General features: G+C 38.5%; 1 protein-coding gene and 1 non-coding gene across 2 annotated transcripts; one reads left to right on the top strand and one right to left on the bottom strand.

Annotated features, from left to right (window-relative positions):
• Nucleotides 1-363: 363 nt before the first annotated feature.
• Nucleotides 364-7,541, top strand: LOC110381856 (cyclin-dependent kinase 6). The gene is made up of 7 exons (XM_064042205.1): nt 364-696; nt 1,353-1,521; nt 2,069-2,210; nt 2,944-3,111; nt 5,660-5,820; nt 6,801-6,936; nt 7,389-7,541. The coding sequence occupies exons 1-7, from the start codon at nt 588-590 to the stop codon at nt 7,473-7,475; spliced, it is 972 nt and encodes a 323-aa protein (XP_063898275.1). The 5' UTR covers nt 364-587; the 3' UTR covers nt 7,476-7,541.
• A 7,138-nt stretch (nt 7,542-14,679) lies between these two features.
• On the bottom strand, nt 14,680-16,408 carry LOC110381854 (uncharacterized). The gene has a single exon (XR_010277889.1). It is a non-coding gene; the product is annotated as an uncharacterized LOC110381854 (transcript).
• Nucleotides 16,409-24,672: the final 8,264 nt, after the last annotated feature.

The following is a 24,672-nucleotide window of genomic DNA, read 5'->3' as shown; positions in this document are numbered from 1 at the left end:
GTCTTCTGAAAAAGTTTCGTGTAAAGATAAGTTGCGCTTATTCAACAGGTTAACTCATAACTTTTTATTTTTCTGTCGTCTGTATTGTAAACAATTACAATGAAATAATGAGGTACAGAACTGTTTTTTATATCTTAGGTCACTATATTATAGAAAAGTAAATAATGTAATTATGATAAATTAAATGTTTTCGTATATTTTAACAAAAATAAATAAATTATTACGTCCCGCTTCAATCTAAAACCGATAGATGGCGCTTTACTCAACTTAATTGTTTTCAAAACTCGACCATATTAAAAAGCCAACCCATGTAGAACAAACTCAAACAGAAGCCTAAACTTTCAAAATTAGTCGCATAAACGGCAGGTGGCTGAATTTGGTCAATGACATTTGCCGTCTAGCTAGCCGTCCCCTTTCCCCGCTCGTAAAAAACCAAAACTTTTACAAGAAAGGAAACTTTGAAACACGTGTTTTTTACTAAAATAATATGTAAACGGCTTTTAAATCGACACAAAACTGGTGGAAAGTGTATAAAATACCGTTTTTAGTGTTAGTGAACTATTTAAGTGGTGTAAATAACTGTTAAAATGTCGGGGGCTAGTACTTCTCAAAGTCCGCCGATAGCTTCAATCAGTGATGTCGGTGCTTTATTTCAAAATGCTAAGAAGTATGAGGAATTAAACGTAATTGGAACAGGTAATTAACAAAAATACACTATAAATAACCTTATTTTCACATGTGCCGGTAGATAAGTTTTCGCGCAAATATCAAAAATAAACTTTGTTTGTTTACGTTATTTAGAGAATTAAATAATTAATAGCAATTGTTTTTGTGGAAACAAATCATAGCTTTTAATAGTATTTCGTCTAATTTATGGTTAGAAGTAAGTTATTTGATTAATTATTAGTAGAAATTCAAAAATAGAACACTTCACATCTTTTGTTTTATGAAAAGCATCTAGTGGTATTTTTTAAAGTTACACATCATTAAAAGTAGCTTATTTGAAATTGGGTTTATTAAAAATATGGGTCAGTGGATCGTCTTAGGGGTGGTATGAATGTAACATACATGTTTACTTATTTAGTGAGACCAAGCTTTGTAAGAAAGCGGTCTCGGTTGTAATTTTTAAGTTTTTGACAGAGAAGCCATAACTTTATTTGGTCAATCTGTAATACACTGTATAACATAGCCTATTGTTGGGCAAATTATTATAATTTGTACTGCAGAGGCTGTGTGTAGAGGTAGAGAAAAAGATTAAGTAGATAAATAGACCTGCCCTGTTGTCAGAGTTTTCTCAAATCCTGACAGCCTCTGATTTGTAATACTTATTTTTTATTTCATTACCATTACAGGAGCTTATGGCACAGTGTACAAAGCTCGGGATCTTCACAATGGAGGACAGATTGTAGCCATGAAGAAGGTGAAGGTAGCTCTCACAGAAGACGGCATACCGCTGTCTACGTTGAGAGAAATAGCGTTGTTAAGACAGCTGGAGGCTTATAGACATCCTAATATTGTGAGGTAATGAATAGTATTTCTAATGGATAGTACTTATGTGAAAGCTAGTCATTTATGTTGCCCCTTGCTGTTAGTTTGTTCACCAATTATTTGTGGTAAGTCTACTCTTATTTTTAGTTTTATGGTTGCGGTTTTACCTGCTTCTTGATCTATTATTCCTCTCTAACATCATTTGCATTTGCCTAGTCTTTTCCCAACTATGTTGAGTTAGGCTTTCAGTTAACAAGATACCACTGAGTACCAGTTTGCTCCATGTGGAGCAACTACCTATCAGACCTCAACCCTGTCAGCTGTTAAAAGCATAATGAAGTACCTACTTTTTGCACATGGATACAAAGAAGTCCATATGTTATTCTTATTACACAGATATTTAAGCTGTATTATTGCTAAGTTTTATCAAAATCCATCCATGTTTTCATGACGGAGGAGCTAACTTACATACATACAAACTTTCGTATTTATAATATTACATAGTAGGATTTCTTTATTTTTTAACCATCATATAGTTTACCTAGAAGTATATCTCTCCAACATAAATATCTTCTTCCAGACTCCTAGATGTCTGCCACGGAGGTCAGTCACTAGAGAGAGATCAGCAGCTGGTGTTGTTCCTAGTATTTGAGCACGTGGACCAGGACTTGGAGTCGTTCCTCAAGAGATCTCAGACACCATTGTCGCAGAGGACTATAAGGGTAAGGGAATTTGAAGTTATTGAAATAAAATATGAGAATATGGTTGAAAGTTTTATTTGATTGAATAAATGATGGGGGATTCTTTTGGTTTTAAGTCTGAAGCTTTTGCTTACTGTTTAACCAATGACTGTGAACTTTATTATCTTCAGCCTTTTTATTGACAAACTGCATATACAGAGAAGGAATGAGTAGCAGATTGTCAATTCAATGTCAAATACTCTTGTGTGTAGCAGATGGTCAATTTCAGACACAAAGTTCAATATAGGAAGGGCACACCTTAAAAATACCTACTTTCATAAAAATGTACCTTCACTTTTACTTAGTCATTGGTGACTTTTGATTTTCTTAAAGTCTGAAATTGCTTAACGCTCATTCCTTTTCTCTGTGAGAGGAAGTCACAGCCTAGCAGTGGGAGAAGAAAAAGGATGATGATGATGATCTTTCTTTTGATACTGTATTATTATCAATACTTCAATATTATAAAGAGGAAAACTTGTTTGTTTGGTTATAATGGATAAACTCAAAAACTACTGGACCGATTTTAAATATTCTTTCACCATTAGAAAGCTATATTATCTGCGAGTAACATAGGCTATATTTTATCCCGGTGCGGGTAGTAGCTCCCACGGGACGCGAGTGAAACCGCGGGAAAACGGCTAGTTATTAATAACCATGTTACTATTTATGTAACATATGCTTTTCCATACTTATAAATATCTTCACCATGTTCCAGAGCATGTCCTACGACATACTATCAGGCATCGACTTCCTCCACTCTCACCGCATCGTTCACCGAGACCTGAAGCCTCACAATCTGCTGGTGACGGCTGCTGGCAGAGTCAAGCTGGCTGACTTCGGCCTGGCCAAGACTTATGACACCGATATGAAGCTCACCAGTGTGGTATGTAGCTTGAGGGCACTACTTACTGCAGCTGGGTAAAGGCTAGGCAGATGATAGTTCACACAACCTGCTGGTGACGGCTGCTGGCAGGGTCAAGCTGGCTGACTTCGGCCTGGCCAAGACTTATGACACCGATATGAAGCTCACCAGTGTGGTATGTAGCTTGAGGGAACTACTTCCTGCAGTGGGGTAAAAAGTTACCTATGTTCTTTTATAGCCTCTAGGCTGTCTTTGTACAAAATTACATTGAAATTAGTCCAGCAATTTTGGCGCAAAAGCCGGTGAAAACATCACACTTTTATAAAGCTAAGTCTGTGAGTATGTTTGATACTTCTAACGGCTGAATGGATTTTCATGAAGAATAGTGAGTCATCAGATAGGCAGTCAGAGTGAGGGTTGAGGAGGTCAGATAGGCAGTCAGAGTAAGGGTTGAGGAGGTCAGGTAGGCAGTGGCTTCTTGAAAAACACTAGTACTCAGCTGCATCCTACTCAGTGTGGTATGTAGCTTGAGGGAACCACTTCCTGCAGCTGGGTAAAGGCTAGGCAGATGATAGTTCACACAACCTGCTGGTGACGGCTGCTGGCAGGGTCAAGCTGGCTGACTTCGGCCTGGCCAAGACTTATGACACCGATATGAAGCTCACCAGTGTGGTATGTAGCTTGAAGGCACCACTTCCTGCAGTGGGGTAAAAAGTTACCTATGTCCTTTTACAGGCTCTAGGCTGTCTTTGTACAAAATTACATTGAAAATTGAAATTGGTCCAGCAGTTTTGGAGTAAAAGCTGGTCAAAATATCACACTTTTATAAAGGTGAGCCTGTGAGTATGTTGGATACTTCTGAAGGCTGAACAGATTTTGATGAAACTTCTCACAGCAAAGTAAGGGTTGAGAAGGTCAGATAGGCAGTCAGAGTAAGAGTTGAGGAGGTCAGGTAGGCAGTCGCTTCTTGAAAAACACTGGTACTCTGCTGCATCCTTCTCAGTGTGGTATGTAGCTTGAGGGAACCACTTCCTGCAGCTGGGTAAAGGCTAGGCAGATGATGATAGTTCACACAACCTGCTGGTGACGGCTGCTGGCCGGGTCAAGCTGGCTGACTTCGGCCTGGCCAAGACTTATGACACCGATATGAAGCTCACCAGTGTGGTATGTAGCTTGAGGGTACCACTTCCTGCAGTGGGGTAAAAAGTTACCCATGTCCTTTTACGGGCTCATAAGTGTCTATGTATGGTTATCGGCACGGATATTAAGCCCTGACCTTCACCTGCGCAGTAGCGATTTATTGGTTTATTGCCTTATGTGTACAGTTCGCAAAGCGATCCCCACTCTTCTGCCGAGAGCTCAATATCCGTGCCGGTAACTATACAATATTACATTAAAATTGACCCAGCAGTTTTGGAGTAACTTGTCACAGCAAAGTAAGGGTTGAGAAGGTCAGATAGGCAGACAGTGAGGCTTGAGGAGGTCAGGTAGGCAGTCGCTTCTTGAAAAACACTGGTACTCAGCTGCATCCTACTCAGTGTGGTATGTAGCTTGAGGAAACCACTTCCTGCAGCTGGGTAAAGGCTAGGCAGATGATGACAGTTCACACAACCTGCTGGTGACGGCTGCTGGCAGGGTCAAGCTGGCTGACTTCGGCCTGGCCAAGACTTATGACACCGATATGAAGCTCACCAGTGTGGTGTGTAGCTTGAGGGAACCACTTCCTGCAGTGGGGTAAAGGCTAGGCAGATGATGATAGTTCACACAACTTGCTGGTGACGGCTGCTGGCCGGGTCAAGCTGGCTGACTTCGGCCTGGCCAAGACTTATGACACCGATATGAAGCTCACCAGTGTGGTGTGTAGCTTGAGGGAACCACTTCCTGCAGTGGGGTAAAGGCTAGGCAGATGATGATAGTTCACACAACTTGCTGGTGACGGCTGCTGGCCGGGTCAAGCTGGCTGACTTCGGCCTGGCCAAGACTTATGACACCGATATGAAGCTCACCAGTGTGGTGTGTAGCTTGAGGGCACCACTTCCTGTGGTTGGGTAAAAAAAGGTAGCCTTATGTTTAAGTTTTATGAAGAACATCCGTGAAGAAGCAACAAATATTGAGACATACTAACTCATATATTTTTGATTACATGATATTTTGTGGTTAATATATACTAGCTATTTACCGTGGTTTTGCCAGCATCGTGAGGAAACTACTTCCTGGGTAATAAATAACTTATGTACATAATATGTACATATGTATTGTATGTATCTTTCTAACAATGAATGAGATTTCCAGGTTCACTATTTAACAAGGTACAAAACGAAAAAAGTCGTCTTTATTTTCTCAGAGTATAGATATTTATCTTAAGTATATTTAATGAAGCATAACTGCCTTTGTAAATTATTTTTTTGGATTTTTATTTTGCTCTTAGTAGTCTGGGTAATTTTGTTCTCAACATCCATCAAATTGTTCAGTCATTTGTGCATGAAGATATAACAAACTTTCTCCTTTGTATTATAGTGATTATTCTACCAAATACCAGTATCTTAACCCTTATAATTTCTCATTCCAGGTGGTAACACTCTGGTACCGTCCCCCAGAAGTGCTTCTCGGAACATCATACAACACAGCAGTCGATGTGTGGTCAGCCGGTTGTGTCCTCGCACAGCTGCATACCAGGAAACCCTTACTGCCAGGAGCCTCCGACTCTGATCAGCTGCATTGTATATTCAGGTACGAGTTAATAACCCTAATTATATACTACTAGCTTTTGCCCGCAACTTCGTTCGCGTGGAATAGTGACTACCAGCAGATTTTTGATGTCCTTTCTCAAGTTTCAAACTATTTCTGTACCAAATTTCACACAAATCGGTTCAGTAGTTTAGGCGTGAAGAAAAGACAAACAGACAGACAGACAGAGTTACTTTCGCATTTATAATATGTATTATGTAGTTTGGATGAGTAATTTTAGTCATCGAGTGAGTGAGTCGTGGTGGCCTAATGGGTAAAGGACCAACCTCTCAAGTATGAGTGGTTCGATACCAGGTCAGGCAAGTACCAATGCAACTTTTCTAAGTTTGTATGTACTTTCTAAGTATATCTTAGACATCAATGACTGTGTTTCGGGTCGCACGTTTAACTGTAGGTTCCGGCTGTCATTGAACATCCTTGACAGTCGTTATGGGTAGTCAGAAGCCAGTAAGTCTGACACCAGCCTAACCAAGAGGTATTGGGTTGCCCGGGTAACTGGGTTGAGGAGGTCAGATAGGCAGTTGCTTGTTGTAAAACACTGGTATTGAGCTACATCCGGTTAGACCAGAAGCCGACTCCGACATAGTTGGGAAAAAGGCTCGGAGAATTAATGTATAATAGTTTCCGAAGTGTCATGTAGTTATCTCTTAGTTAATAGATATTTCAACCTGAGACCCATGAAACCACGGGGCTGCGGGTTGTTCGAAAGAGATACCGCGGCCCTGGCACATGAAAGGCCTACGACGCAAGACGACGGTTTTAGTCAGTCTCTTACTGACACTCCCTCACCGCTGCTAACCCACAGCGGGAGGGGTCATTTGATGATTTTTGACGTCGTTAAAAAAAAAAAGACCCGAGAAACCAAAAGTTATAATTTATCTGTCAGATAAAGTCCTGATAGGCTATCAAAGACTTGGCCATAATAAAACATTACCTAAACCAAGTATTCTCTATAATTTCAGGTTGCTAGGCAGACCATCACGGTCGGAGTGGCCAGAGAACGTGTCTATAATGCTGGACAGCTTCCCGGAGTACCAGCCTCAGGACTTAGCCGAAATCATACCTAGGATACATCCGCATGCTCTTGAACTTATTAAGGTGAGTAATATACTTAAACTATAGTACATTTGGTTAAGTATTTACTTTTAAAAAGACATAGACAAATCATTAAAGGTTTCTTAGTTACTTAGACGGGAAGATGGCTGAATCAATTACTAGCAGTTTTCCCGCGGTCTCACCCGTGTCCAAATATATACTGCATATTTCACTTGGAGATACTCTAGTTTTCCAACATTGAAAGAAGTTTTCAAATCGGTGCAGTAGTTTCGGAACATTTGGTTACAAACACTGATATTGATTAGACTTTTGACTAACCGGATGGAGATAAAAAGTATGTTTTGTTCTACATACCCACAAACTTTCAGCTAAATCGGTTCAGCCATTTTGTCACAAGACCAAGTACTTCCTGAGATTATCAAGTTCAAGCAAACTAGTAAAATTTTACATACATAAATAACTAATATAACTAATAGTATTTCATATATTTCCAGGGCATGCTGATCTTCGACCCAGCAAAACGTCTCACAGCTTTAGACTGCCTCGAACACCCTTATTTCACAGATGAACCACTTACATAAACCCTGAAAGTGAATGTTTTAACTGGTATCGGAAAATGTTTTTTAATGATTGTTGTAAGTTTAAATTAGATTTCAGGCAAGATCTTATCATTCGCGCTAATAATAATATACCGCAAAGTAAATGTCTTTGTTTGACGCCGAAAATCCTTACAATTTACATGTAAGCCTAAATACTATTCATTATCGTCATCCCAGCCTTTTCCCAACCATGTTGGGGCCGGCTTCCAGTCTATCCGGACACAGCTGATTACCAGTACTTTACAGGAGCGACTGCCCTATCTGACCCCCTCAAAACAGTTACCCGGGCAACCCAATACCCCTATTTTGTTTTTGCATTAAAAAGCTTACTCGGATTACGTTTGATTTGTATAAACTTTAGGAGTTAAACAAAGACAACAAAAATTACTTTGAGGTATGTTATTATCAAATGTTAATTTTATAAATTTCAATAAACCATTTTATCTTTCCCGCTACTAGTCGAAGCATTCACTTTAAAGAATCAAACCCACCAATTTTTACTAAATACGAGTGTATGTCATGGTTGCTATTTCCTACAATTTATTTTCAATTTTTTGATTTCATAATTAGATTTTTAGGGTTCCGTAACCAAAGCGTATAACGGGGGACGGTAGTACGGAACCCTTTGCACGCGATACCGACTCGCACTTGGCCGGTTTTTGTTTCATAATTTGATTTTTTCATTTAAAGAAGTGCCTTAGTTTTATGCTCCTGCTCCACCTGCGTTAGCGTTAACGTTAATGTCAATGGCCAACTACACGTTACTTATTGCATTAAAAATGCGTGTTGGCTACACTTAGGTACAATTCCGCAAAGAGTTAATCCCTCATGAAGTAACGCGTTAACACACATTAAAGAGGTTCAACTCAGACACACAAAATAATTCTAAAAACTAAAGCTTTCTCATTTGACCATTCCATTATCATGCTCGTAAAATGCAGTTACAACATAAACAAAGTATCTACACTCGTCCTTGCATGCGTGCAATGAGATGGCATTAATGTAGCCAACATCACCAAGCGCGCTAAGCTAAGCACTAAAACCCTTTGATGTGTCCAAAAAACCGACACCAATGCTTAATGCTATTAATAATGCCATTTGTATAAAATGCCATTAAAACGTTGGCCACATCTGCGTAACGCCAAAATTTTACGCGTTAAGACGCAGGTGGAGCAGTAGCATTACTGTAAATTGTCAGTAAAATAAGTTTTTGATTTTAATTTTTTCTATATAAAATTAAATGATAAATGATGCAGTAATATTTCAGAAAATACCCCCCTGGTCAGCTAAAAGCATCTTAAAAAATATAATATATATATAAATACAATTTTTTTTCGTAACAATGTAATATGTATGTGTTAATTATTAATGACAATAATTATACAAATTCAATACATAATTTACATATATTTTTAGAATGATCTTTTTACTGTTAAGTATTATAAAATTAGAATGTAATTATTAAGTACATTTTTTTACAATAATTTTTTGTCAATTAATAAAATTGTTTTTTTTTTTAGATAGCTTGTAGTTTTATTTTTAACTATTTTCACCTTAAAGTCGTGGTGGCCTAGTGGGTAAAGGACCAACCTCTCAAGTATGAGGGCGCGGGTTCGATCCCAGGTCAGGCGAGTACCAATGCAACTTTTTTAAGTTTGTATGTACTTTCTAAGTATTTGTTAGACACCATTGGCTGTGTTTCGGATGGCACGTTAAACTGTAGGTCCCGGCTGTCATTGAACATCCTTGGCAGTCGTTACGGGTAGTCAGAAGCCAGTAAGTCTGACACCAGTCTAACCAAGGGGTATTGGGTTGTCCGGATAACTGGGTTGAGGAGGTCAGATAGGCAGTCGCTCCTTGTGGCACACTGGTACTCAGCTACATCCGGTTAGACTGGAAGCCGACCCCGACATAGTTGGGGATAAGGCTCGGAGGATGATGGATGGAATAAAAATAATGGTATTGAAATTAAATCATTGTTTGTCACAAGTACTAGGGTAACATAACTTAACAGAAGATTCATAAGACGAGACGGGAAATAGTTATAAATAGATGTGACATGTGAAAATGAAACAAAATAAAATAAATTCATAATTTTTAATACACAATCATATAAAAAATCAGTCTTAACTCTAAAGATTAAAGATAAATTCGTTAACAAACATCCATATAATAATATAGGTATATTTAGCAGTAGGTAGAGTATATAATAGGTATATACACAGATGCCAGGTCAACCTACTCGATTCAGTGAAATACCAATCGAATATTAACATTCCACTATTGTGATAAGGTTGAACATCACACATCCACATATCTTTGCAATTCTGAAGTTAGCCATTTGTTCATATAGTTATCGGCACGAATCTTGAGCCCTGACCTACATCTGCGCAGAAGTGATTTATTAGCAAAGAACCAATCCCGAGTGACGGCTATGACGCGATGCACTGCGGGCCAATCACCGCTTTAGCCCGCCCCCGCGCCTCACTTCATACCACAAAAGGGACCCAATAAATTACCTCTGCGCAGGTGAAGGTCAAAGCTCAAGATTCGTGCCGATAACTATACAGATATTGTCGATAAGCTTTGCTTGTCCGAAGTTAGCTACAATTGGCTTATATTTACCTGTACAGTCAACTTCAGGTCAGTGGTAACAGTTTTATAGGAAAATCGTTCTTATTACTATTGAGTTAAGGTGCATGACAGTTACCACTGATGTGCAGTTTACTGTACTTCACATAGGTTTTACAGTAATTAGTAGTTATGTAATTAATCAATGTTATAAGTTGATGTATGATTCGGTAGCTTACACAAGTTTTTACAGGAAAGGAAATAGTGAATTATTTAAGTCATTGAATTATTAAATCTACTACAATATAAATTATTGTGGTAATTGAAGTAAAACATACTTAATATGGAATTAAAAAGGAAAGAAGGAGTTTTGACTCGCAACATCGATCATAAGGTTAAGCAACGCTTGGTGCGGTAAGTTTTTGGATGAGTGATCATCTATGTAGGTACATGATGAGTTCCTCAGTGTTTCAGAAAGCACTTTACCTCGGTCCCGGCTTTCATTTCAAAATTTTTGGCAGCCGTTACGTGTAGCCAGAACGCAAGAAGTCAGGCGACCATTCTTACCAAGGGGTATTGGGTTACCCGGGTAACTGGGTTGAGGAGGTCAGATAGGTCGCTCCTTGTGTTGCACTGGTACTCAGTTGCATAAGATTAGACTGGAAGTCGACCCCAACATAGTTGGGAAAAGGCTCGGCAAATAATGACTTCAACTGTTTTGAAAACAGCTGTTGGTTCGCTTACTGATTTTTAATGAGACATTGAGAAACTGAAAACTATAAAAAGACAGTGTTTTTGCCTACGTTTCTATAAAAAAAAATATACTATTGTTCGTAGTAGGCTAAAAAATGGAAACTGATCTAAATTGCTTCGCATTATAAAACGTTTTGTGTAACCAAATAGGTACAGTCAGCTTCAAAACTTGCTACTTATTTACATAAGCATAATTTTTATAGTTATTATGAAAATCGATTTGTTTGATTTAATGAAATGAGATACGGTTTTATTACAATTCATGCTATTTAAGACTACTAATGGAAAATAAATAAAAATTTTGACCAAGAAATAGTTTGATATAGACTCGAGTGGACCCACGGGGACAGCTAGGATAATACTAGTCTTTAGCTGCATGCAGTTTGTACCCTAAAGGGTCCCAAAAAAAAAAAAATTCTTTCACTGTTGGAAAGCTACACTCTTCCCGAGTAACATAGACTATATTTTATACGGTACAGACAGTAGTTCCCACGGGAGACGAGTGAAACCGCGGGGATCAGCTAGTTATGAAGTAAAGTAAATAAGTATTATACAATCGCATAGCTAAATCTATTCGTTACAATTTCACTGATCAGTCATCCAACCGATTTCATTGATATTTCGATAACTTAAAGGTCGCCGTCGATGCTGGATGCAGGTCGCCTCCAACAGGTGTATATGTAGAGATCTAAGGGGGAGGCCTATGTTCAGCAGTGGACGTCCTATGGCTGAGATGATGATGATGAACTTAATATAAGATGAATTCGAGTAAACATAGCATGAACATCTATGTAGGATTGTAGGTACAGATCGATATTTTTAGCCTATATTAGGTACACTTCCCGAGTAATATAGGCTACAGGTATTTTATGCCGGTGCAGGCAGTAGTTTGCACGGGACGCGGGTGAAACCGGCTCAAAACATAATAAAACGTGAAAGAGTGTCATATTAAGTGTAATAGTAAGATTTTCTATCTGACAATAATAATTCGCATTCCACAATAAACATAAAAACCGCTAGTTATCGTATTGAATATCACGAAACCAGAATAATTGGTAAATGCTCATTTATAATCGTAATGAACCGAGTTAGAAATAATTGATTTTCGCAGTAAAAACGAATCGAATCTTAGCTTTGTCGATTACTGCGTTAGACTAGTTACGCCTTGCGGTTGCAATTGGTATTAATTAACAAAATACCTGTTGCATACTTTTCATCATCATCATCTGCCGAGCCTTTTCCCAACTATGTTGGGGTAGGCTTCCAGTGTAATTGATGCAGCTGAGTACCAGTATGCCACAAGGAGTGACTGCCTATATCTGACCTCTTCAATCCAGTTACCCGGGCAACCTAATACCAATTGGTAGGTAAGTTTGCTTGTCAGAATTGCTGGTTTCTGACTACCCGTAACCACTGCTGAGCTGAGCTGGGAGCCACCAGTTCATTGTGCCTTCCAGTACATACAAACTTAGAAAAGTTGCATTGGTTCTCGCGTGTCCTGGAATAGAACCCACATTCATACTTAAAAGGTTGGTTCTTTACACACTAGGCCACCACGACTCCATACCATATAGTCTTAGATTTAGATAACTTGCTAAATTAATTTTCCTACCTAATTTCCAAAAACCAATTTCCTAGAATCCTTTACTCGTTAAAACAAACAAATTCTCCAGCTTTATAACATTAGTCTGTCTATACATAGAGTAGGATAGACTCGCAATTGTCTCTGATTGGCAAATGGCGGCCGCGCCATAAAAATTTAGCATTGTCAATTAGTTTTGTCGGCTGTAATCGGAGAGAGCTTGAATGTTATCGGATTGGCCACTATTTGCTATTTGTTAATATTTTAGATATAAGAATATGGGTACAGATGGTTTATTTCACGAAAGCGGGTATAATGGCGACCACGGCCGATTTCGGCCACGGAGGCTGTTCTCATATAAGGAGATCAGCCAGCTGCGCAGGACATATTATAGTGCACGAGCATTTGCTTGGACTGCGGTGCACTCACTATTCCTTCACTCTCATAGCGCGATGGGACAACAATCCGACACCACCGGAAAGAGATCAGGCGCAGGACCGACATTTACGTGCAATCCAATGCACGGGTGAATCAATTACCAACTTCCAGACTACGGGCTGCTTTGTGAAAGTTTAAGAAAACCCACAAAGCGATTTCGGCCCGACCCGGAAATCGAACCCGAGACCTCGAGCACAGCAGCCGCGCTTGCGATCACTAGACCAACGAAGCAGTCAATGTACACTTACAGATGTTTCAAACCCATATCGAGACAAAAAAATATCTTTACCTAGGTATGTATTTCTATATCTAGCTCTGACTATGCTGTTATGGATGACGAATGACCTAAATAGCGATAGGCCATTAAACCTAGGTACCTACACAAAACAGTTACCGCAGCCCCGGAATGCGAAAAGCGAATTGTTTACTAAACACATTTCCAGTAGTTAGTAGGTAAAGTAAGACACCAATGGCTGATAAAAAGGTGAAGGAAAACATCTTGAGGAAACCTGGACTATTAAGTCCGGAATCAGCAACCCGCATTGAGCAAGCGTGGTGATTAATGCTTAATCCTTCTCCGTGTGAGAGGAGGCCGCAGCCCAGCAGTGGGACGATAAAAAGACTGTAACAGTAATCAAAATAACAAAATATCTGAACGACCAAAATCTCAAATGTAAAAAAAACTGTGTTCAGTGTGTCATTTTCTAATGTCTGTTCCATTGTCTTCAAATATTTTGTGATTTTATTATGTTCATTGACATTTTTGGTACCTATGTATGGTTCCTCAGATCTTGGATACAACTTAGGTCATCATCTTCCGAGCCTTTTCCCAACTATCTTGGGGTCGACTTTCAGTCTAACTGGATGCAGCTGAGTACCAGTGTGCCACAAGCAGCGGCTAGATACAACTTAGATATATTGAACAAATGTCAAAAATTATAATACAATCAACAGATATGTTTTAGAAAAAGGCCAAAAGTAGACACAAATCAAAATAGAAGAAAATACCATTGTCGTAAAAAGAAAATACATTCAATCACGTATTGTAGTATACTAATAGTCCTATAGAATATCAGCCTAAATTAGGTATTGTCATCTTATCAAAAATCTAGTTAGTCAACACGATATTTATAAATAAATTCGTGTCATTTTTAACACAGATATTTTTAAAAATCTGGACGTAAAAAGCCCAAAATCGCTTACACTGGTGCCTATGTAAAAGACTCAAAAAACAAATATACTGATAAGTATTCAAGACCTAGTAAAAATTTTCCAAATTCCAGAGATCAGCTTACAATGCGAACCCAGCGGGGCCCAGTAGGGCCAAGGCCTGCCGGGGCTGCGGGTTGTTCGAAAGAGTTACCGAGGCCCTGGTACATAAAAGGCCTACGACGGAACACGACGGTGTTCAGTCAGTAAGAGTCTGACACTCCCTCACCGCTGCTAAGCCACAGCGTCAGGGGACATTTGATGATTTTGACGTCGTTAAAAAAAAGCTTACAATGCGAAAAGTAAACAAATACAGATTACAATTTGATACAAAGTGTCCTCAAAACAAAGTAGATACAGCTTGAATATGTCAAAGTATTTGGACTATACAAACAATGTAAGAATGTCCATTCCCTTACCTATCACAGTTAAAGATATAGTTCTTGAATTCATAGAAAAAGCAGTCGAAGAAATACAAAATTAAGGCTGTGTTAAAACCAAACTGACTGTCAGCCGCCGAATGTGAGCAGGCTCACTCACTCAATGTCAGTGCATAACGTACCTATCGTCGGTTAGATGTCAACGAAAAAGTAAAAATATGTATGGAAATACAATAAATTGCGTAACGTTCGCTCACATTCGGCGGCTGACAATCAGTTTGGTTAGAACACAGCGTAAAACACATCTACCAATACTAAAACACAGATATTTTCACAGTTCGCGTGTACAGTACATTTCAATGTCAATTTCACTATCACGCACTACTCGTTAACAGATTCACTTTTGTTCGCATTTGGCTTAAACTTGAAAATTTTGTCCAAATTTAATGTGTTCTGATTGTAAACCGTATGTTCAGGAGTGTCTCCCCAACTTATAGGAGTAACTCTATCTTTTATTTCAGTGATTGGTGTGTTAGTCGTGTCTTGAACACTGGTTTCCACAGTCACGCCTTCTGGTATCGGGTTCAAGGCTTCAGAATGGACACTAGAAGTATTCTCTGGGTTGGACATACCTTCCAAGGAAGCACATCTGTTCAAAAAATTCATCATCCTCTCTTTGTAAAACTCTGAACTCGTTTCTGTGTTTTGTTTCGCTTTATTGCCTTGATTTTTCAAATAAAATCCGTTGTCAGATTGTGCTAGGAAAATCCTTTTAATTTTCTTGCTAGGATAGTGGTCAATTAAGTCAGGTTTTGGAGGTAAAAGCTTGCCGTTTCGTGGCAATTTTCTCGTATCATTGCCTTTTATTTTAGTCACAACTGAAATGCAGTTGCCTCGTCTTTCGTTTTCTTCTTTATATGTGTTTTTCATGCCTTTGTAGGAAATTTTCACGCTTAAAATAGACCATAGCAATTCCAAAAACGCAGCTATTAAAATGTTAATAGATAGCACACGTTTTGTAAACAAATTCGGTGTTTCTTCGTTGGTTGCCGTCGAATTTAACGCCACAATCATATGCGACTCATTTTTAATGATCACATCTGTATGTCTGATGACAACATAGTCTTTGAAAGGCACTTTGTCCTTGTAGAACTCGGTAATGTCTCCCTCAGACGTGGTTATAAACCATACAGCTATCATTACAAACGAAGCGAGAGATCAGCGTCGATAGACACGACATGACGAATAACCAGGTTATGTTGTGGTCTATATACCATCTGACTGACGCTAGAATACTAGCTACACCGGCAGCTAAACCAAATATAGTAATTAAAGCCGGTGCTAAAACCAATATATAATTACTATCATTTTTATTACCGTCTAAATCCGTTGTTTCGTTTGAATTTAACGATTTTCCGGTCTCATTGGATCCACTCGTCTCAAAATTCGATTGGTTGTGCGAATTTTTGAGTTCCATCTTCATTATTCAAGTTGATTGCTGTTTCATTTTGCAGTAGATCGTAAACGGGATTTCGTGTAACGTCATTTTGTAGCGTATTGTTATTTTGTACCTGTGTGTCGGTATTTGGGTTGACGAGCGCTAAACAGGCGAGAAGAAAGGAAGTCGCCGCTAGGGCTATATGCACCAAGCTAGCCCAGACACAGTTGACGCCGAATACCTTCGCTCAGAAGGATATAAGTTCCTCCTATCAGGTTTCGTTTTAACTTTAATTGTGTACACGTCTTCCATGATGGTTAAACACTCATTGTTTTCAAGAATTTCGAAGTTTTGCACTCAAACAATGGCTGTTTAACAGTTTTATAACCACAAAACACGTTTGCAACCACTTTTTAACATAATATAATGAACATTCACACCGCAAATTCACTTCAGTCAATGTTTTTGTTCACTTTAACGTTGGAATTCATGTTTAAAAAGTTTTGTCGCGAGAGACATGACCGCATCGGTCCGCGGATCGAAGCGCACTGAAGTTGGCTACATACAATAGCCACAATACCAACTTAACGCGACCGCTGCCATATTGAAAAATACTTTTAGTCAAATTGAAGTCTTATTCCGTTGTAATAAAGGTTAGGATTAAAGTTTTTCAAGTTTACAAGCAGCAAAAAACTAGTTTTAAAGTTTGTTATTTCTTGAATGGTGTAGCGAACGCACGCAATGTTTTTGTGATAAATCTAGCTTAGTCGAAAGTGTATATTGTTTAGCTAAATAATTGGTAATTAGATGGTGGGAATGTCAACTAATATGCAAGCTATTAAGTTATTAAATGCGCAAAGATCTTTGCATAATAGGATGAGATTAACTTATTAAAAGAGCTAATTAAGTACAATTAATACAACAAATATTGTGTTTCTATGTACCTATAGCGTTATTTAATCTTTTGTGCTTTAGAGAGAAAAATCTTTTATGCTTTCCGAAATTTAATTTGAAAGGTGGCGTCATAATTCCCTTTCTCTTCAAAATGGCTCAACCAATTTAGATGTAAATTTTGAATTATGAGAAGATGAGAGAATGAGAGGATATAGTTTAATATATGTAGAATTTAGTCTGAATAGCAGGAAAACCACATTACAGTCTGGTACGAATGCACTTATAGTAAGTTAACCATACATTTTGAAAAAAACCTTACTAAAAGTGGTTTATTTGTTACTGGTTACTTGCCCTGCCATTAAAACTGCCATTTAAATCAATAATTTCTTTACATAAGATCATAAGACCTTCAAGGTTTGAGCGAAAAGGTTTTTTCTTAAATGTAGTCTGAGGGCACGGATTGACCTCTGCCTTGAACACGAGGTGAGATTAAGTAATTTAACACATTTAAACAAAACAAAGCGAAAGTTATTACATTGAATGCTAGATACAGTCAAGTTCATTAATGATGATGATGTATTCCTAGCCGATTATCGGCTGTTCTCATGAAAGAGATCAATCAACTGCGCAGGACATATTATAGTGCACGAGCATTTGCTTGGACACAGGTGCACTCACTATTCCTTCACTCTCATAGCGCGATGGGACGGTAATCCGACACCACCGGAGAGGGATCGGGCGCAGGACCGACATTTACGTGCTCTCCGATGCACGGGTGAGTCAATCACCAACTTTCAGACTTCGGGCTGCATTGTGAAAGTTTCTAAAACCCACAAAGCTATTTTGGCCCGACCCGGGAGGGAATCGAACCCGAGACCTCGTGCACAGCAGCCGCACTTGCAACATCTAGAGACCAACGTATTGGCAGTGTCAAGAATTCAAAATATTATGTGCACTGGAAAGCGCAGTTTTCATAGAACCTCGAGATACAAATATTATTTCTCCGTGAGAAAGTTTCTTCCGTGACAATAAATGTTTTCTAAAATACACATGCCTAAGGAACTATTTAAACAGTATCATCTTCACTTCAAAAGCTAAGTCTAGAGTGGCCTTATTATTTCTTTAAACTTCCCAGGTTTCCTATTTGAAAACTCTTTTAAGCCCGGAAGGTGTTCGGTAGGTACAGATACCGGCACGGGTATTGGGCTCTCGGCGGAAGAGTGGGGATCGCTTTGCGCACCCGTACGCATAAGGCAATAAGGCAGTAAATCGCTTCTGCGCAGGTGAAGGTCATGGCTCGATATCCGTGCCGATAACTGTAAGACTGTAGTCTGTAGGTAGCTAGTGTAGGTAGACTGCACCTAGGTAGAACTTGAACGAAATAGGTACTTTAGAGACAGAAGTTTTTCGAGGCCACCCACTGCGGGAAAGTGCGAGAAAAAATTGGCCAAGTACGAGTAGTAGTCTCTCACGAAAGGTTCCGTACCATTAAGCTGACAGTCGCTGTATGGGAATCCTCCAAAATATTTAATGTATTACTTACTCTAGTTTTCAGTACTTGTTTTTATAGCGGCATTAATAATACCTATATCATCTGTGAAAATTTCAACTGTACAACCGTCACGGTTCATAAGATACAGCCTGGTGGCAGACGGACAAACTGACAGCTAACTTTTAGTAATAGGGTCCTATTTTACCCTTTGGGTACGGAACCCTCTGGTACATAAAGGGCTTAAGAAGGAACATGATGGGTTTTAGTCAGTAAGAGTCTGACACTCCCTCACGCTGCACCCACATCGGAAGAGGTCATTTGAGGATTTGACATTAAAAAGCCGTCGTTTTATGATTACCCATAAAAATAAGTTAAGGATCCCTAAAAATGACATTAAAAACTAGCGTTATGGTCAGACAGAATAACTTTCGCGTTCATAAAATTATGAAAGAATAAGATTAAAAATGATATCGTAATATTGCGTGCGTCTGAACGGCTGGGATCGGAAGGTCATGTCTTGTTCCTATCGGAAGTCTAGCCGGTTGTAAACATCGCTTTTCCGAGAAAAAAGCGATGTTTAGAACAGCTGAGAATAGCATCAAACGGACTATAATAGTAACAGTTTTATTTTGTTCTAGAAAACAAACATAGAGACAAACTCGTATTACTAATTATAATAAAGAGCAAACATTTGTTTGTTTGTACCCAAAGATTTTGAAGCTACTGAACCGATTTGAAAAAAATATTTTACTGTTGGCAAATTACACTCTGCCAGAGTAACATAGGCTATACTTTATCCGGGTACGGGTAGAACATCCACTAGGGGGCACGAGAAACCGCGGGCAGTCAGCTAGTTAAACATAAATGTATTAGTGGCTAAGTAGCAGCCGCACGGGTCAATCTGTAAGCTTGACGCGGTCAGTTCGTGGATGGGTGACCACCTATAAACTTATTTATAAACTATACTATATGACGTCAACTCTCCTTGAAAATAAGTGCACAAGTCAAGAGTATTTTGATTCAACGATGTCTTAAATTACTCCAATTAAAATGTATTGTTTCGTGCGTGTTCAGACAATTAAACCGCCTTATAAAACTGCAGACTTCTCGATACGTGTGGTTAGCTATCGAGTTACAGTCGGTTATAAATAGTAGATAACTATTATTAGTCTATATTAAGGAGTCTTTACGGCACAAACAAAAAAATGATTTCTCTTTATTATATGAGTCATCATCATCATCTGTCTAGCATTTTCCCAACTATGTTGGGGCCGGCTTCCAGTCTAACCGGCTACAGCCGAGTACCAGTGTGTCTCAAGAAGCGAATGCTTATCTGACCTCCTCAATCTAGTTACCCGAAGCGACCCGATTCCCCTTGGTAAGATTGGTGACAGACTTACTGGCTTCTGACTACCCATAACGACTGCCAGGATGTTCAATGACAGCCGGGACCTACAGTTTAACGTACCCTCCGAAACACAGTCATTGCTGTCAAAGGTATACTAAGAAAGTTCATACAAGCTCAATAGCTATTACCTATTTAGTTAAAATAACCTTGTGATCGTATTTATGGTCATCTGCGAGAATCGGTTAATATGGCTGCCTGCCAATTGATAGGACAGACTTGTAACTTTATAAGGAATTAATCCTTATTGAGAGAAATAGTGGTTTTCTTTACTTTAAGAATTGATGTCATGTGGGATCGGCCTTGGGTTAGAAAAGTCTTTATTGCATTGTAAATTTTCTGAAAATAAGCTAATAAATAAGTACGTAAGTACTGATATGGAACAATAATACTGTGCAAATAATATTTTTATATTCTGATACTAGCTGTTCGACTACCGTGGGAACTACTTCTCGAACCTAGAAAAAATAGAATAAGTACGTTCTTTAACAAGCTCTAGGCTCTAGACTATCCATATATACCATAGCTAAAATCGACAGGGAAACTTAAAACGAAATGAGACTACATATTTGAATATTCGACCGACACTGACTGACAGTTTTGCATATTAAGTTTGGATATTTTTCAGAGATGGCATGACCGATTTACAAAATTAGGTAAGTATGTATGCTATGTGTATTTTATGAATAGCTCAATTGTTATGTTTAAGAAAAACCGAAATATATTAACATATTCATACGTAGAAACTTTCTAGTACAACGTCCTACATCTTAAAAAAGAAACATTGTTCAAGACAATATTTTCTCAAATCAGTGTTCTTGTAGAATAAAGTCTTAAATTCCTTCCGATGGTTTAACGCAAACACTAACATTTAAGCGAATAATTACGGTTGTATGTAATTACGGTTTTCATAGCGTTAAACTATTGACTCACGATATCTTTAATTTATGATTGACATATGCGTGCGTGAGTTAAGTATACACACATTACCGATTATTTAGGTAAAGTGTTCAAATGCACGCTACGGACTGTTGCCATCGACACTGGTCAGCCTCAATTTTCTCAAGATCATTTTATTTAATTATGCCTATCATGAGCCATACTTAGGTACCTATAGATACCCACCTACCTGCTAAAATCGTTTCCTCACATGTTTGTCATGAAATTTCTGAAAATGTCCCGAAAGTCCCATGAAAGGTCCCGAGTCCCGACTTTCATTTGTGCAGAATCTAGAGAGTCTGATAACCAATCTTATCATATATCGTATTTTTCAGGTAACTGGGTTGAGGAGGTAAGACAGGCTCTATGTAAAACATGGGTACCTCTAGATTAGGAGTCGTTACGAACGTACTTAGTTGGAAAAAGGCTAGCCAAATGATTACTTAACATTACTTATTAATGACGTTATGAATAGTCGTGTTGCACTCCCACAATGGGTAGATGCAATTAGGTAAATCGTGAGAACTTGCAACCTTGTCTTCTTGTAACCTTCACAATATCTTTATATTATGCTCATGTTATGTATCACTTATTATACTGACGTAAGGTTACGAAAAAAACTTGAGTAGGTAATAAGCTTTTTATTACAAGATTACATCAAAATGTGTACTTGATATCGCGAGTCCACAGCTAGCATGTGTTCGCGCGGCGGTTGCAGTGTCGCGGACATGTTAGTAATGTTCGCGCGCAATGTGTTACTGTTTGCTACAAAGAGTACACCACGAGATACATGCGCGGTGTGACAAACAGTGACGCACACTGGTCGAATCTCGTTTTTTTAAATATAATGTGAACTCATGCTTTTGCATTAGGTACAATGCTTTTATAAAGCTTTATATTGAGATGACAAAGAAACGGGTTTTCCAGGTTACTGGTGAAGGTCAGATGCAGTAGAAACTCCGAAACATGTCTACAGACAAAACGTATCCTAGTAGCTTCGAACCCGGACAAACGGCTTCACAAAAAAAAGTGAAGCAAAAAGCATTTTTAAATGTCGGTGTTTTAAAAACAACTGATACCTAATTAATTCATGATTTACATACAAGATAATAATAAATATATCGTTAGATCTAAAATATATACCTGCTTGTTTCTAATTATCTGCAATTATATTTGTAGTAAGTTATATCTTTGCTGGTAAGTATAGTATTAGCCAAAGTTTTTGTCGCCACGGAACTTTGCTCGGATCGCTGTACAGCAATCTGTTTTGGATATCGGCTGGAAGAAGAATTGCACCTGTCATTGAACATCTTTTAAGTCTAACAATGATGCTAAACTGCATTAAAATCGGTTCAGCCAATCATGAGATAATAATCGCGCTCACACATACACACTTACTTACAGATTATATTGAGTTGAGTACCTCCTTTTTTAAGTCGGTTAAAAAAGAGGAAAATTATTGGTAATACTTACAGCATAGATTTAACATTAGATAACTATTACCTGTAGTTATTATATCATACAAACGTGAATATTATTACAATTTATAATTAGAAGCGTCTACTGGTTACACAGGATTTTATGAATATTTTAAGGCATGGCAATTATTTCAAGGCACGCGAGTTTAATGCAGTTTGGGTGCAGTTGTCAATATGAAGATGAGGTAAAGTACCTATAAGTAAATAAATAATAAAACAGTTATAAGTACATGACCTGTAAAAAACTTATCTAATTAGACCTATGACGCTTTCATATAAACTAGCCGCGGTTTCACCCGCGTCCCGTGGGAACTACTGCCCATGCGCGAATAAAATGTCATATACTATAGCTAGTTTATGTTATTTGGGAATAGTGTAACTTTCCAACAGAGAAATATGTTTTCAAATCGTTTCAGTGTTTTCGGACTCTCAGAGTACTAACTTTGATTTCTCGTTATTATGTTACTTACTAAGGCAGAGGATTAGGTAGTTTAATATATTTCTTCTAAAACTAGCAACTGTTTGAACATCGCAAATACTCAACGGTCAAATTCAAAATAACGTCTATTAACGTTTATGTTTATTTACTCTAAAGACCGGTATCAGCGACAATGATACCGGCTTGTACAATAATGTTATCTGGTTTTACTGGTAACCGAACTTACAAAGCCAGATTTGGGGCTTATCTCAATGTTAATACTATTTTTAGGAGTTTGTAAAAAACTTGTAGTAGTTGCTTAACTTGGTTATTTAGGTGACAGCTGTTTTCCATATAGGGTTAAGCAGATATTTAGGTTATCATTTAAATAACAGCCGCACGGATCAATCATAAGGTTAAGCAACAGTCAGTGGATGGGTGACCCTCATGTCATGACGAGATCCTCCGTATTTCGGAAGGCATAAGTGGGTCCCGGCTGTCATTTGAACATCTTTGGCAGTTGTTACGGGTATTCAGAAGTCAGAAAGTCTGACAACCAGTTTTACCAAGGGGTATTGAGTTGCCCCAATAATTAAGTTAAGGGGACAGTCGCTCCATGTGACACAGTGGTACTGAATACACCTATATCTGATTATCTTATAGTACTTAGTTTACCACAGTTTACACAAAATAAACATGCTTTAAAACAATTTTACAAGTTACACGAGCAACTCAATATCCCTTGGTTGTTACTAGTGTCAACTTTTGGTCATCATCATCCTCCGAGCCTTTTCCCAACTATGTTGGGGTCGGCTTCCAGTCTAACCGGATTCAGCTGAGTACCAGTGCTTTACAAGAAGCGACTGCCTATCTGACCTCCTCAACCCAGTTACCGGGCAACCCGATACCCCTTGGTTATACTGGCTTCTGACTCCCAAGTACCCAAGTCCCAAGTGACCCGTAACGACTGCCAAGGATGTTCAACAGTTTAACGTGCCACACAAAACACAGTCATTGGTATCCAAGACATACTTGACTTATGCAACTGAGGAGGTACCAGTATTTTTCAACGAGAGACTGCCTATGTGACCTCCTCAATTTCAGTTCCATATCATCTCCTTGGTAAGACTGGTTGTCAGCTTTCGTTGACTTCTGACTACCCGTAACGGTTACCAAAGACGTAGCGAGGATATTTTTATGACCTAAATTCTATATGGTCACATATCCGCGGACCGAAAAGCGTTGTTTAACTTTATGATTGATCTCTCCGTCTGGCTATTACTTAGCCACAAGCGGTCGCAATCCTGTTGGTCAAAACTCATTCTAATTGAGTTCCAACGTACAAAACTGACCGTTTTCAATTGTCTAACCGTCGTAATCTCAACGGTCGTCAGCGGAACTGACGCGAGTGTGCCAATGACATAATTTTGTCAATAAACCACTTCTGTCGTTTGAATGAAACTGGTTTTGGGTATTACTTTCGGTTTTGAAAACAGGATTGTATCGAAGACGGGTTTTTAAATTAGTAGGTAGGTACAGCTCTAGTCAAATTAGTTTCCTTGTGCGATCAGAAATTAGTCAAAATCCGACCACAATTAAAAGTCGAAACAAGGCAGAAAGGAGAAGATATTATTATAACTTTTATGTTCTTTCTAAGTATATTTTGACACCAATGGCTAAAGTATGAAATCACCAATCCACCGCTCGCGCTCGTAGTGATTAACGCTCATTCCTTCTCTGTATGAGAGGAGGCCGCAGCCCAACAGTGGGACGAAACAAGGGCTGGTAATGATGACATACATAACGATAAAAAATACGAATGACGTATTATTTTAACTGTCAAACTGACAGTTGTGTGTACTTTTGGCGCGAAACCGCCATGTTGGGATTTCGTAATCGCGTGAAATTCTGAGATTTTTATTAACCGTAATTGAAGTTTATTGCACCAAATAGCAATATTTCTTTATTTTTTAGGTCAGTTTTGTTGGTTAAAACAATTTATTCTGCGGTCGATCAAGGTCAATGTTTCGGTTATAAAGCAAAGGGCTACTTTATTATACTCTATTATATTATAGACTATGATTGCGTTAAAAAAAATGGCCCGATGTGCTTAGTCTTCTCCCAACTAAGTTGGGGTCGGCTTCCAGTCTAACAGGATAGCGATAGCCCCTGTCGACTGGTT

The sequence above is a fragment of the Helicoverpa armigera genome, chromosome 27 (genome assembly GCF_030705265.1).
Source record: "Helicoverpa armigera isolate CAAS_96S chromosome 27, ASM3070526v1, whole genome shotgun sequence".
In the NCBI taxonomy this organism is placed as follows: domain Eukaryota; kingdom Metazoa; phylum Arthropoda; class Insecta; order Lepidoptera; family Noctuidae; genus Helicoverpa; species Helicoverpa armigera.
This window is presented reverse-complemented; position numbering and strand designations above follow the sequence as displayed.

Bases quoted from the DNA above. Each gene is read 5' to 3' on its own strand.
- LOC110381856 (XM_064042205.1), top strand. From the start codon at position 588: ATGTCGGGGGCTAGTACTTCTCAAAGTCCGCCGATAGCTTCAATCAGT. The intron at 1,522-2,068 runs GTAATGAATAGT...ATCTTCTTCCAG, and splicing joins AGACATCCTAATATTGTGAG to ACTCCTAGATGTCTGCCACG. The intron at 3,112-5,659 runs GTATGTAGCTTG...TTCTCATTCCAG, and splicing joins ATATGAAGCTCACCAGTGTG to GTGGTAACACTCTGGTACCG.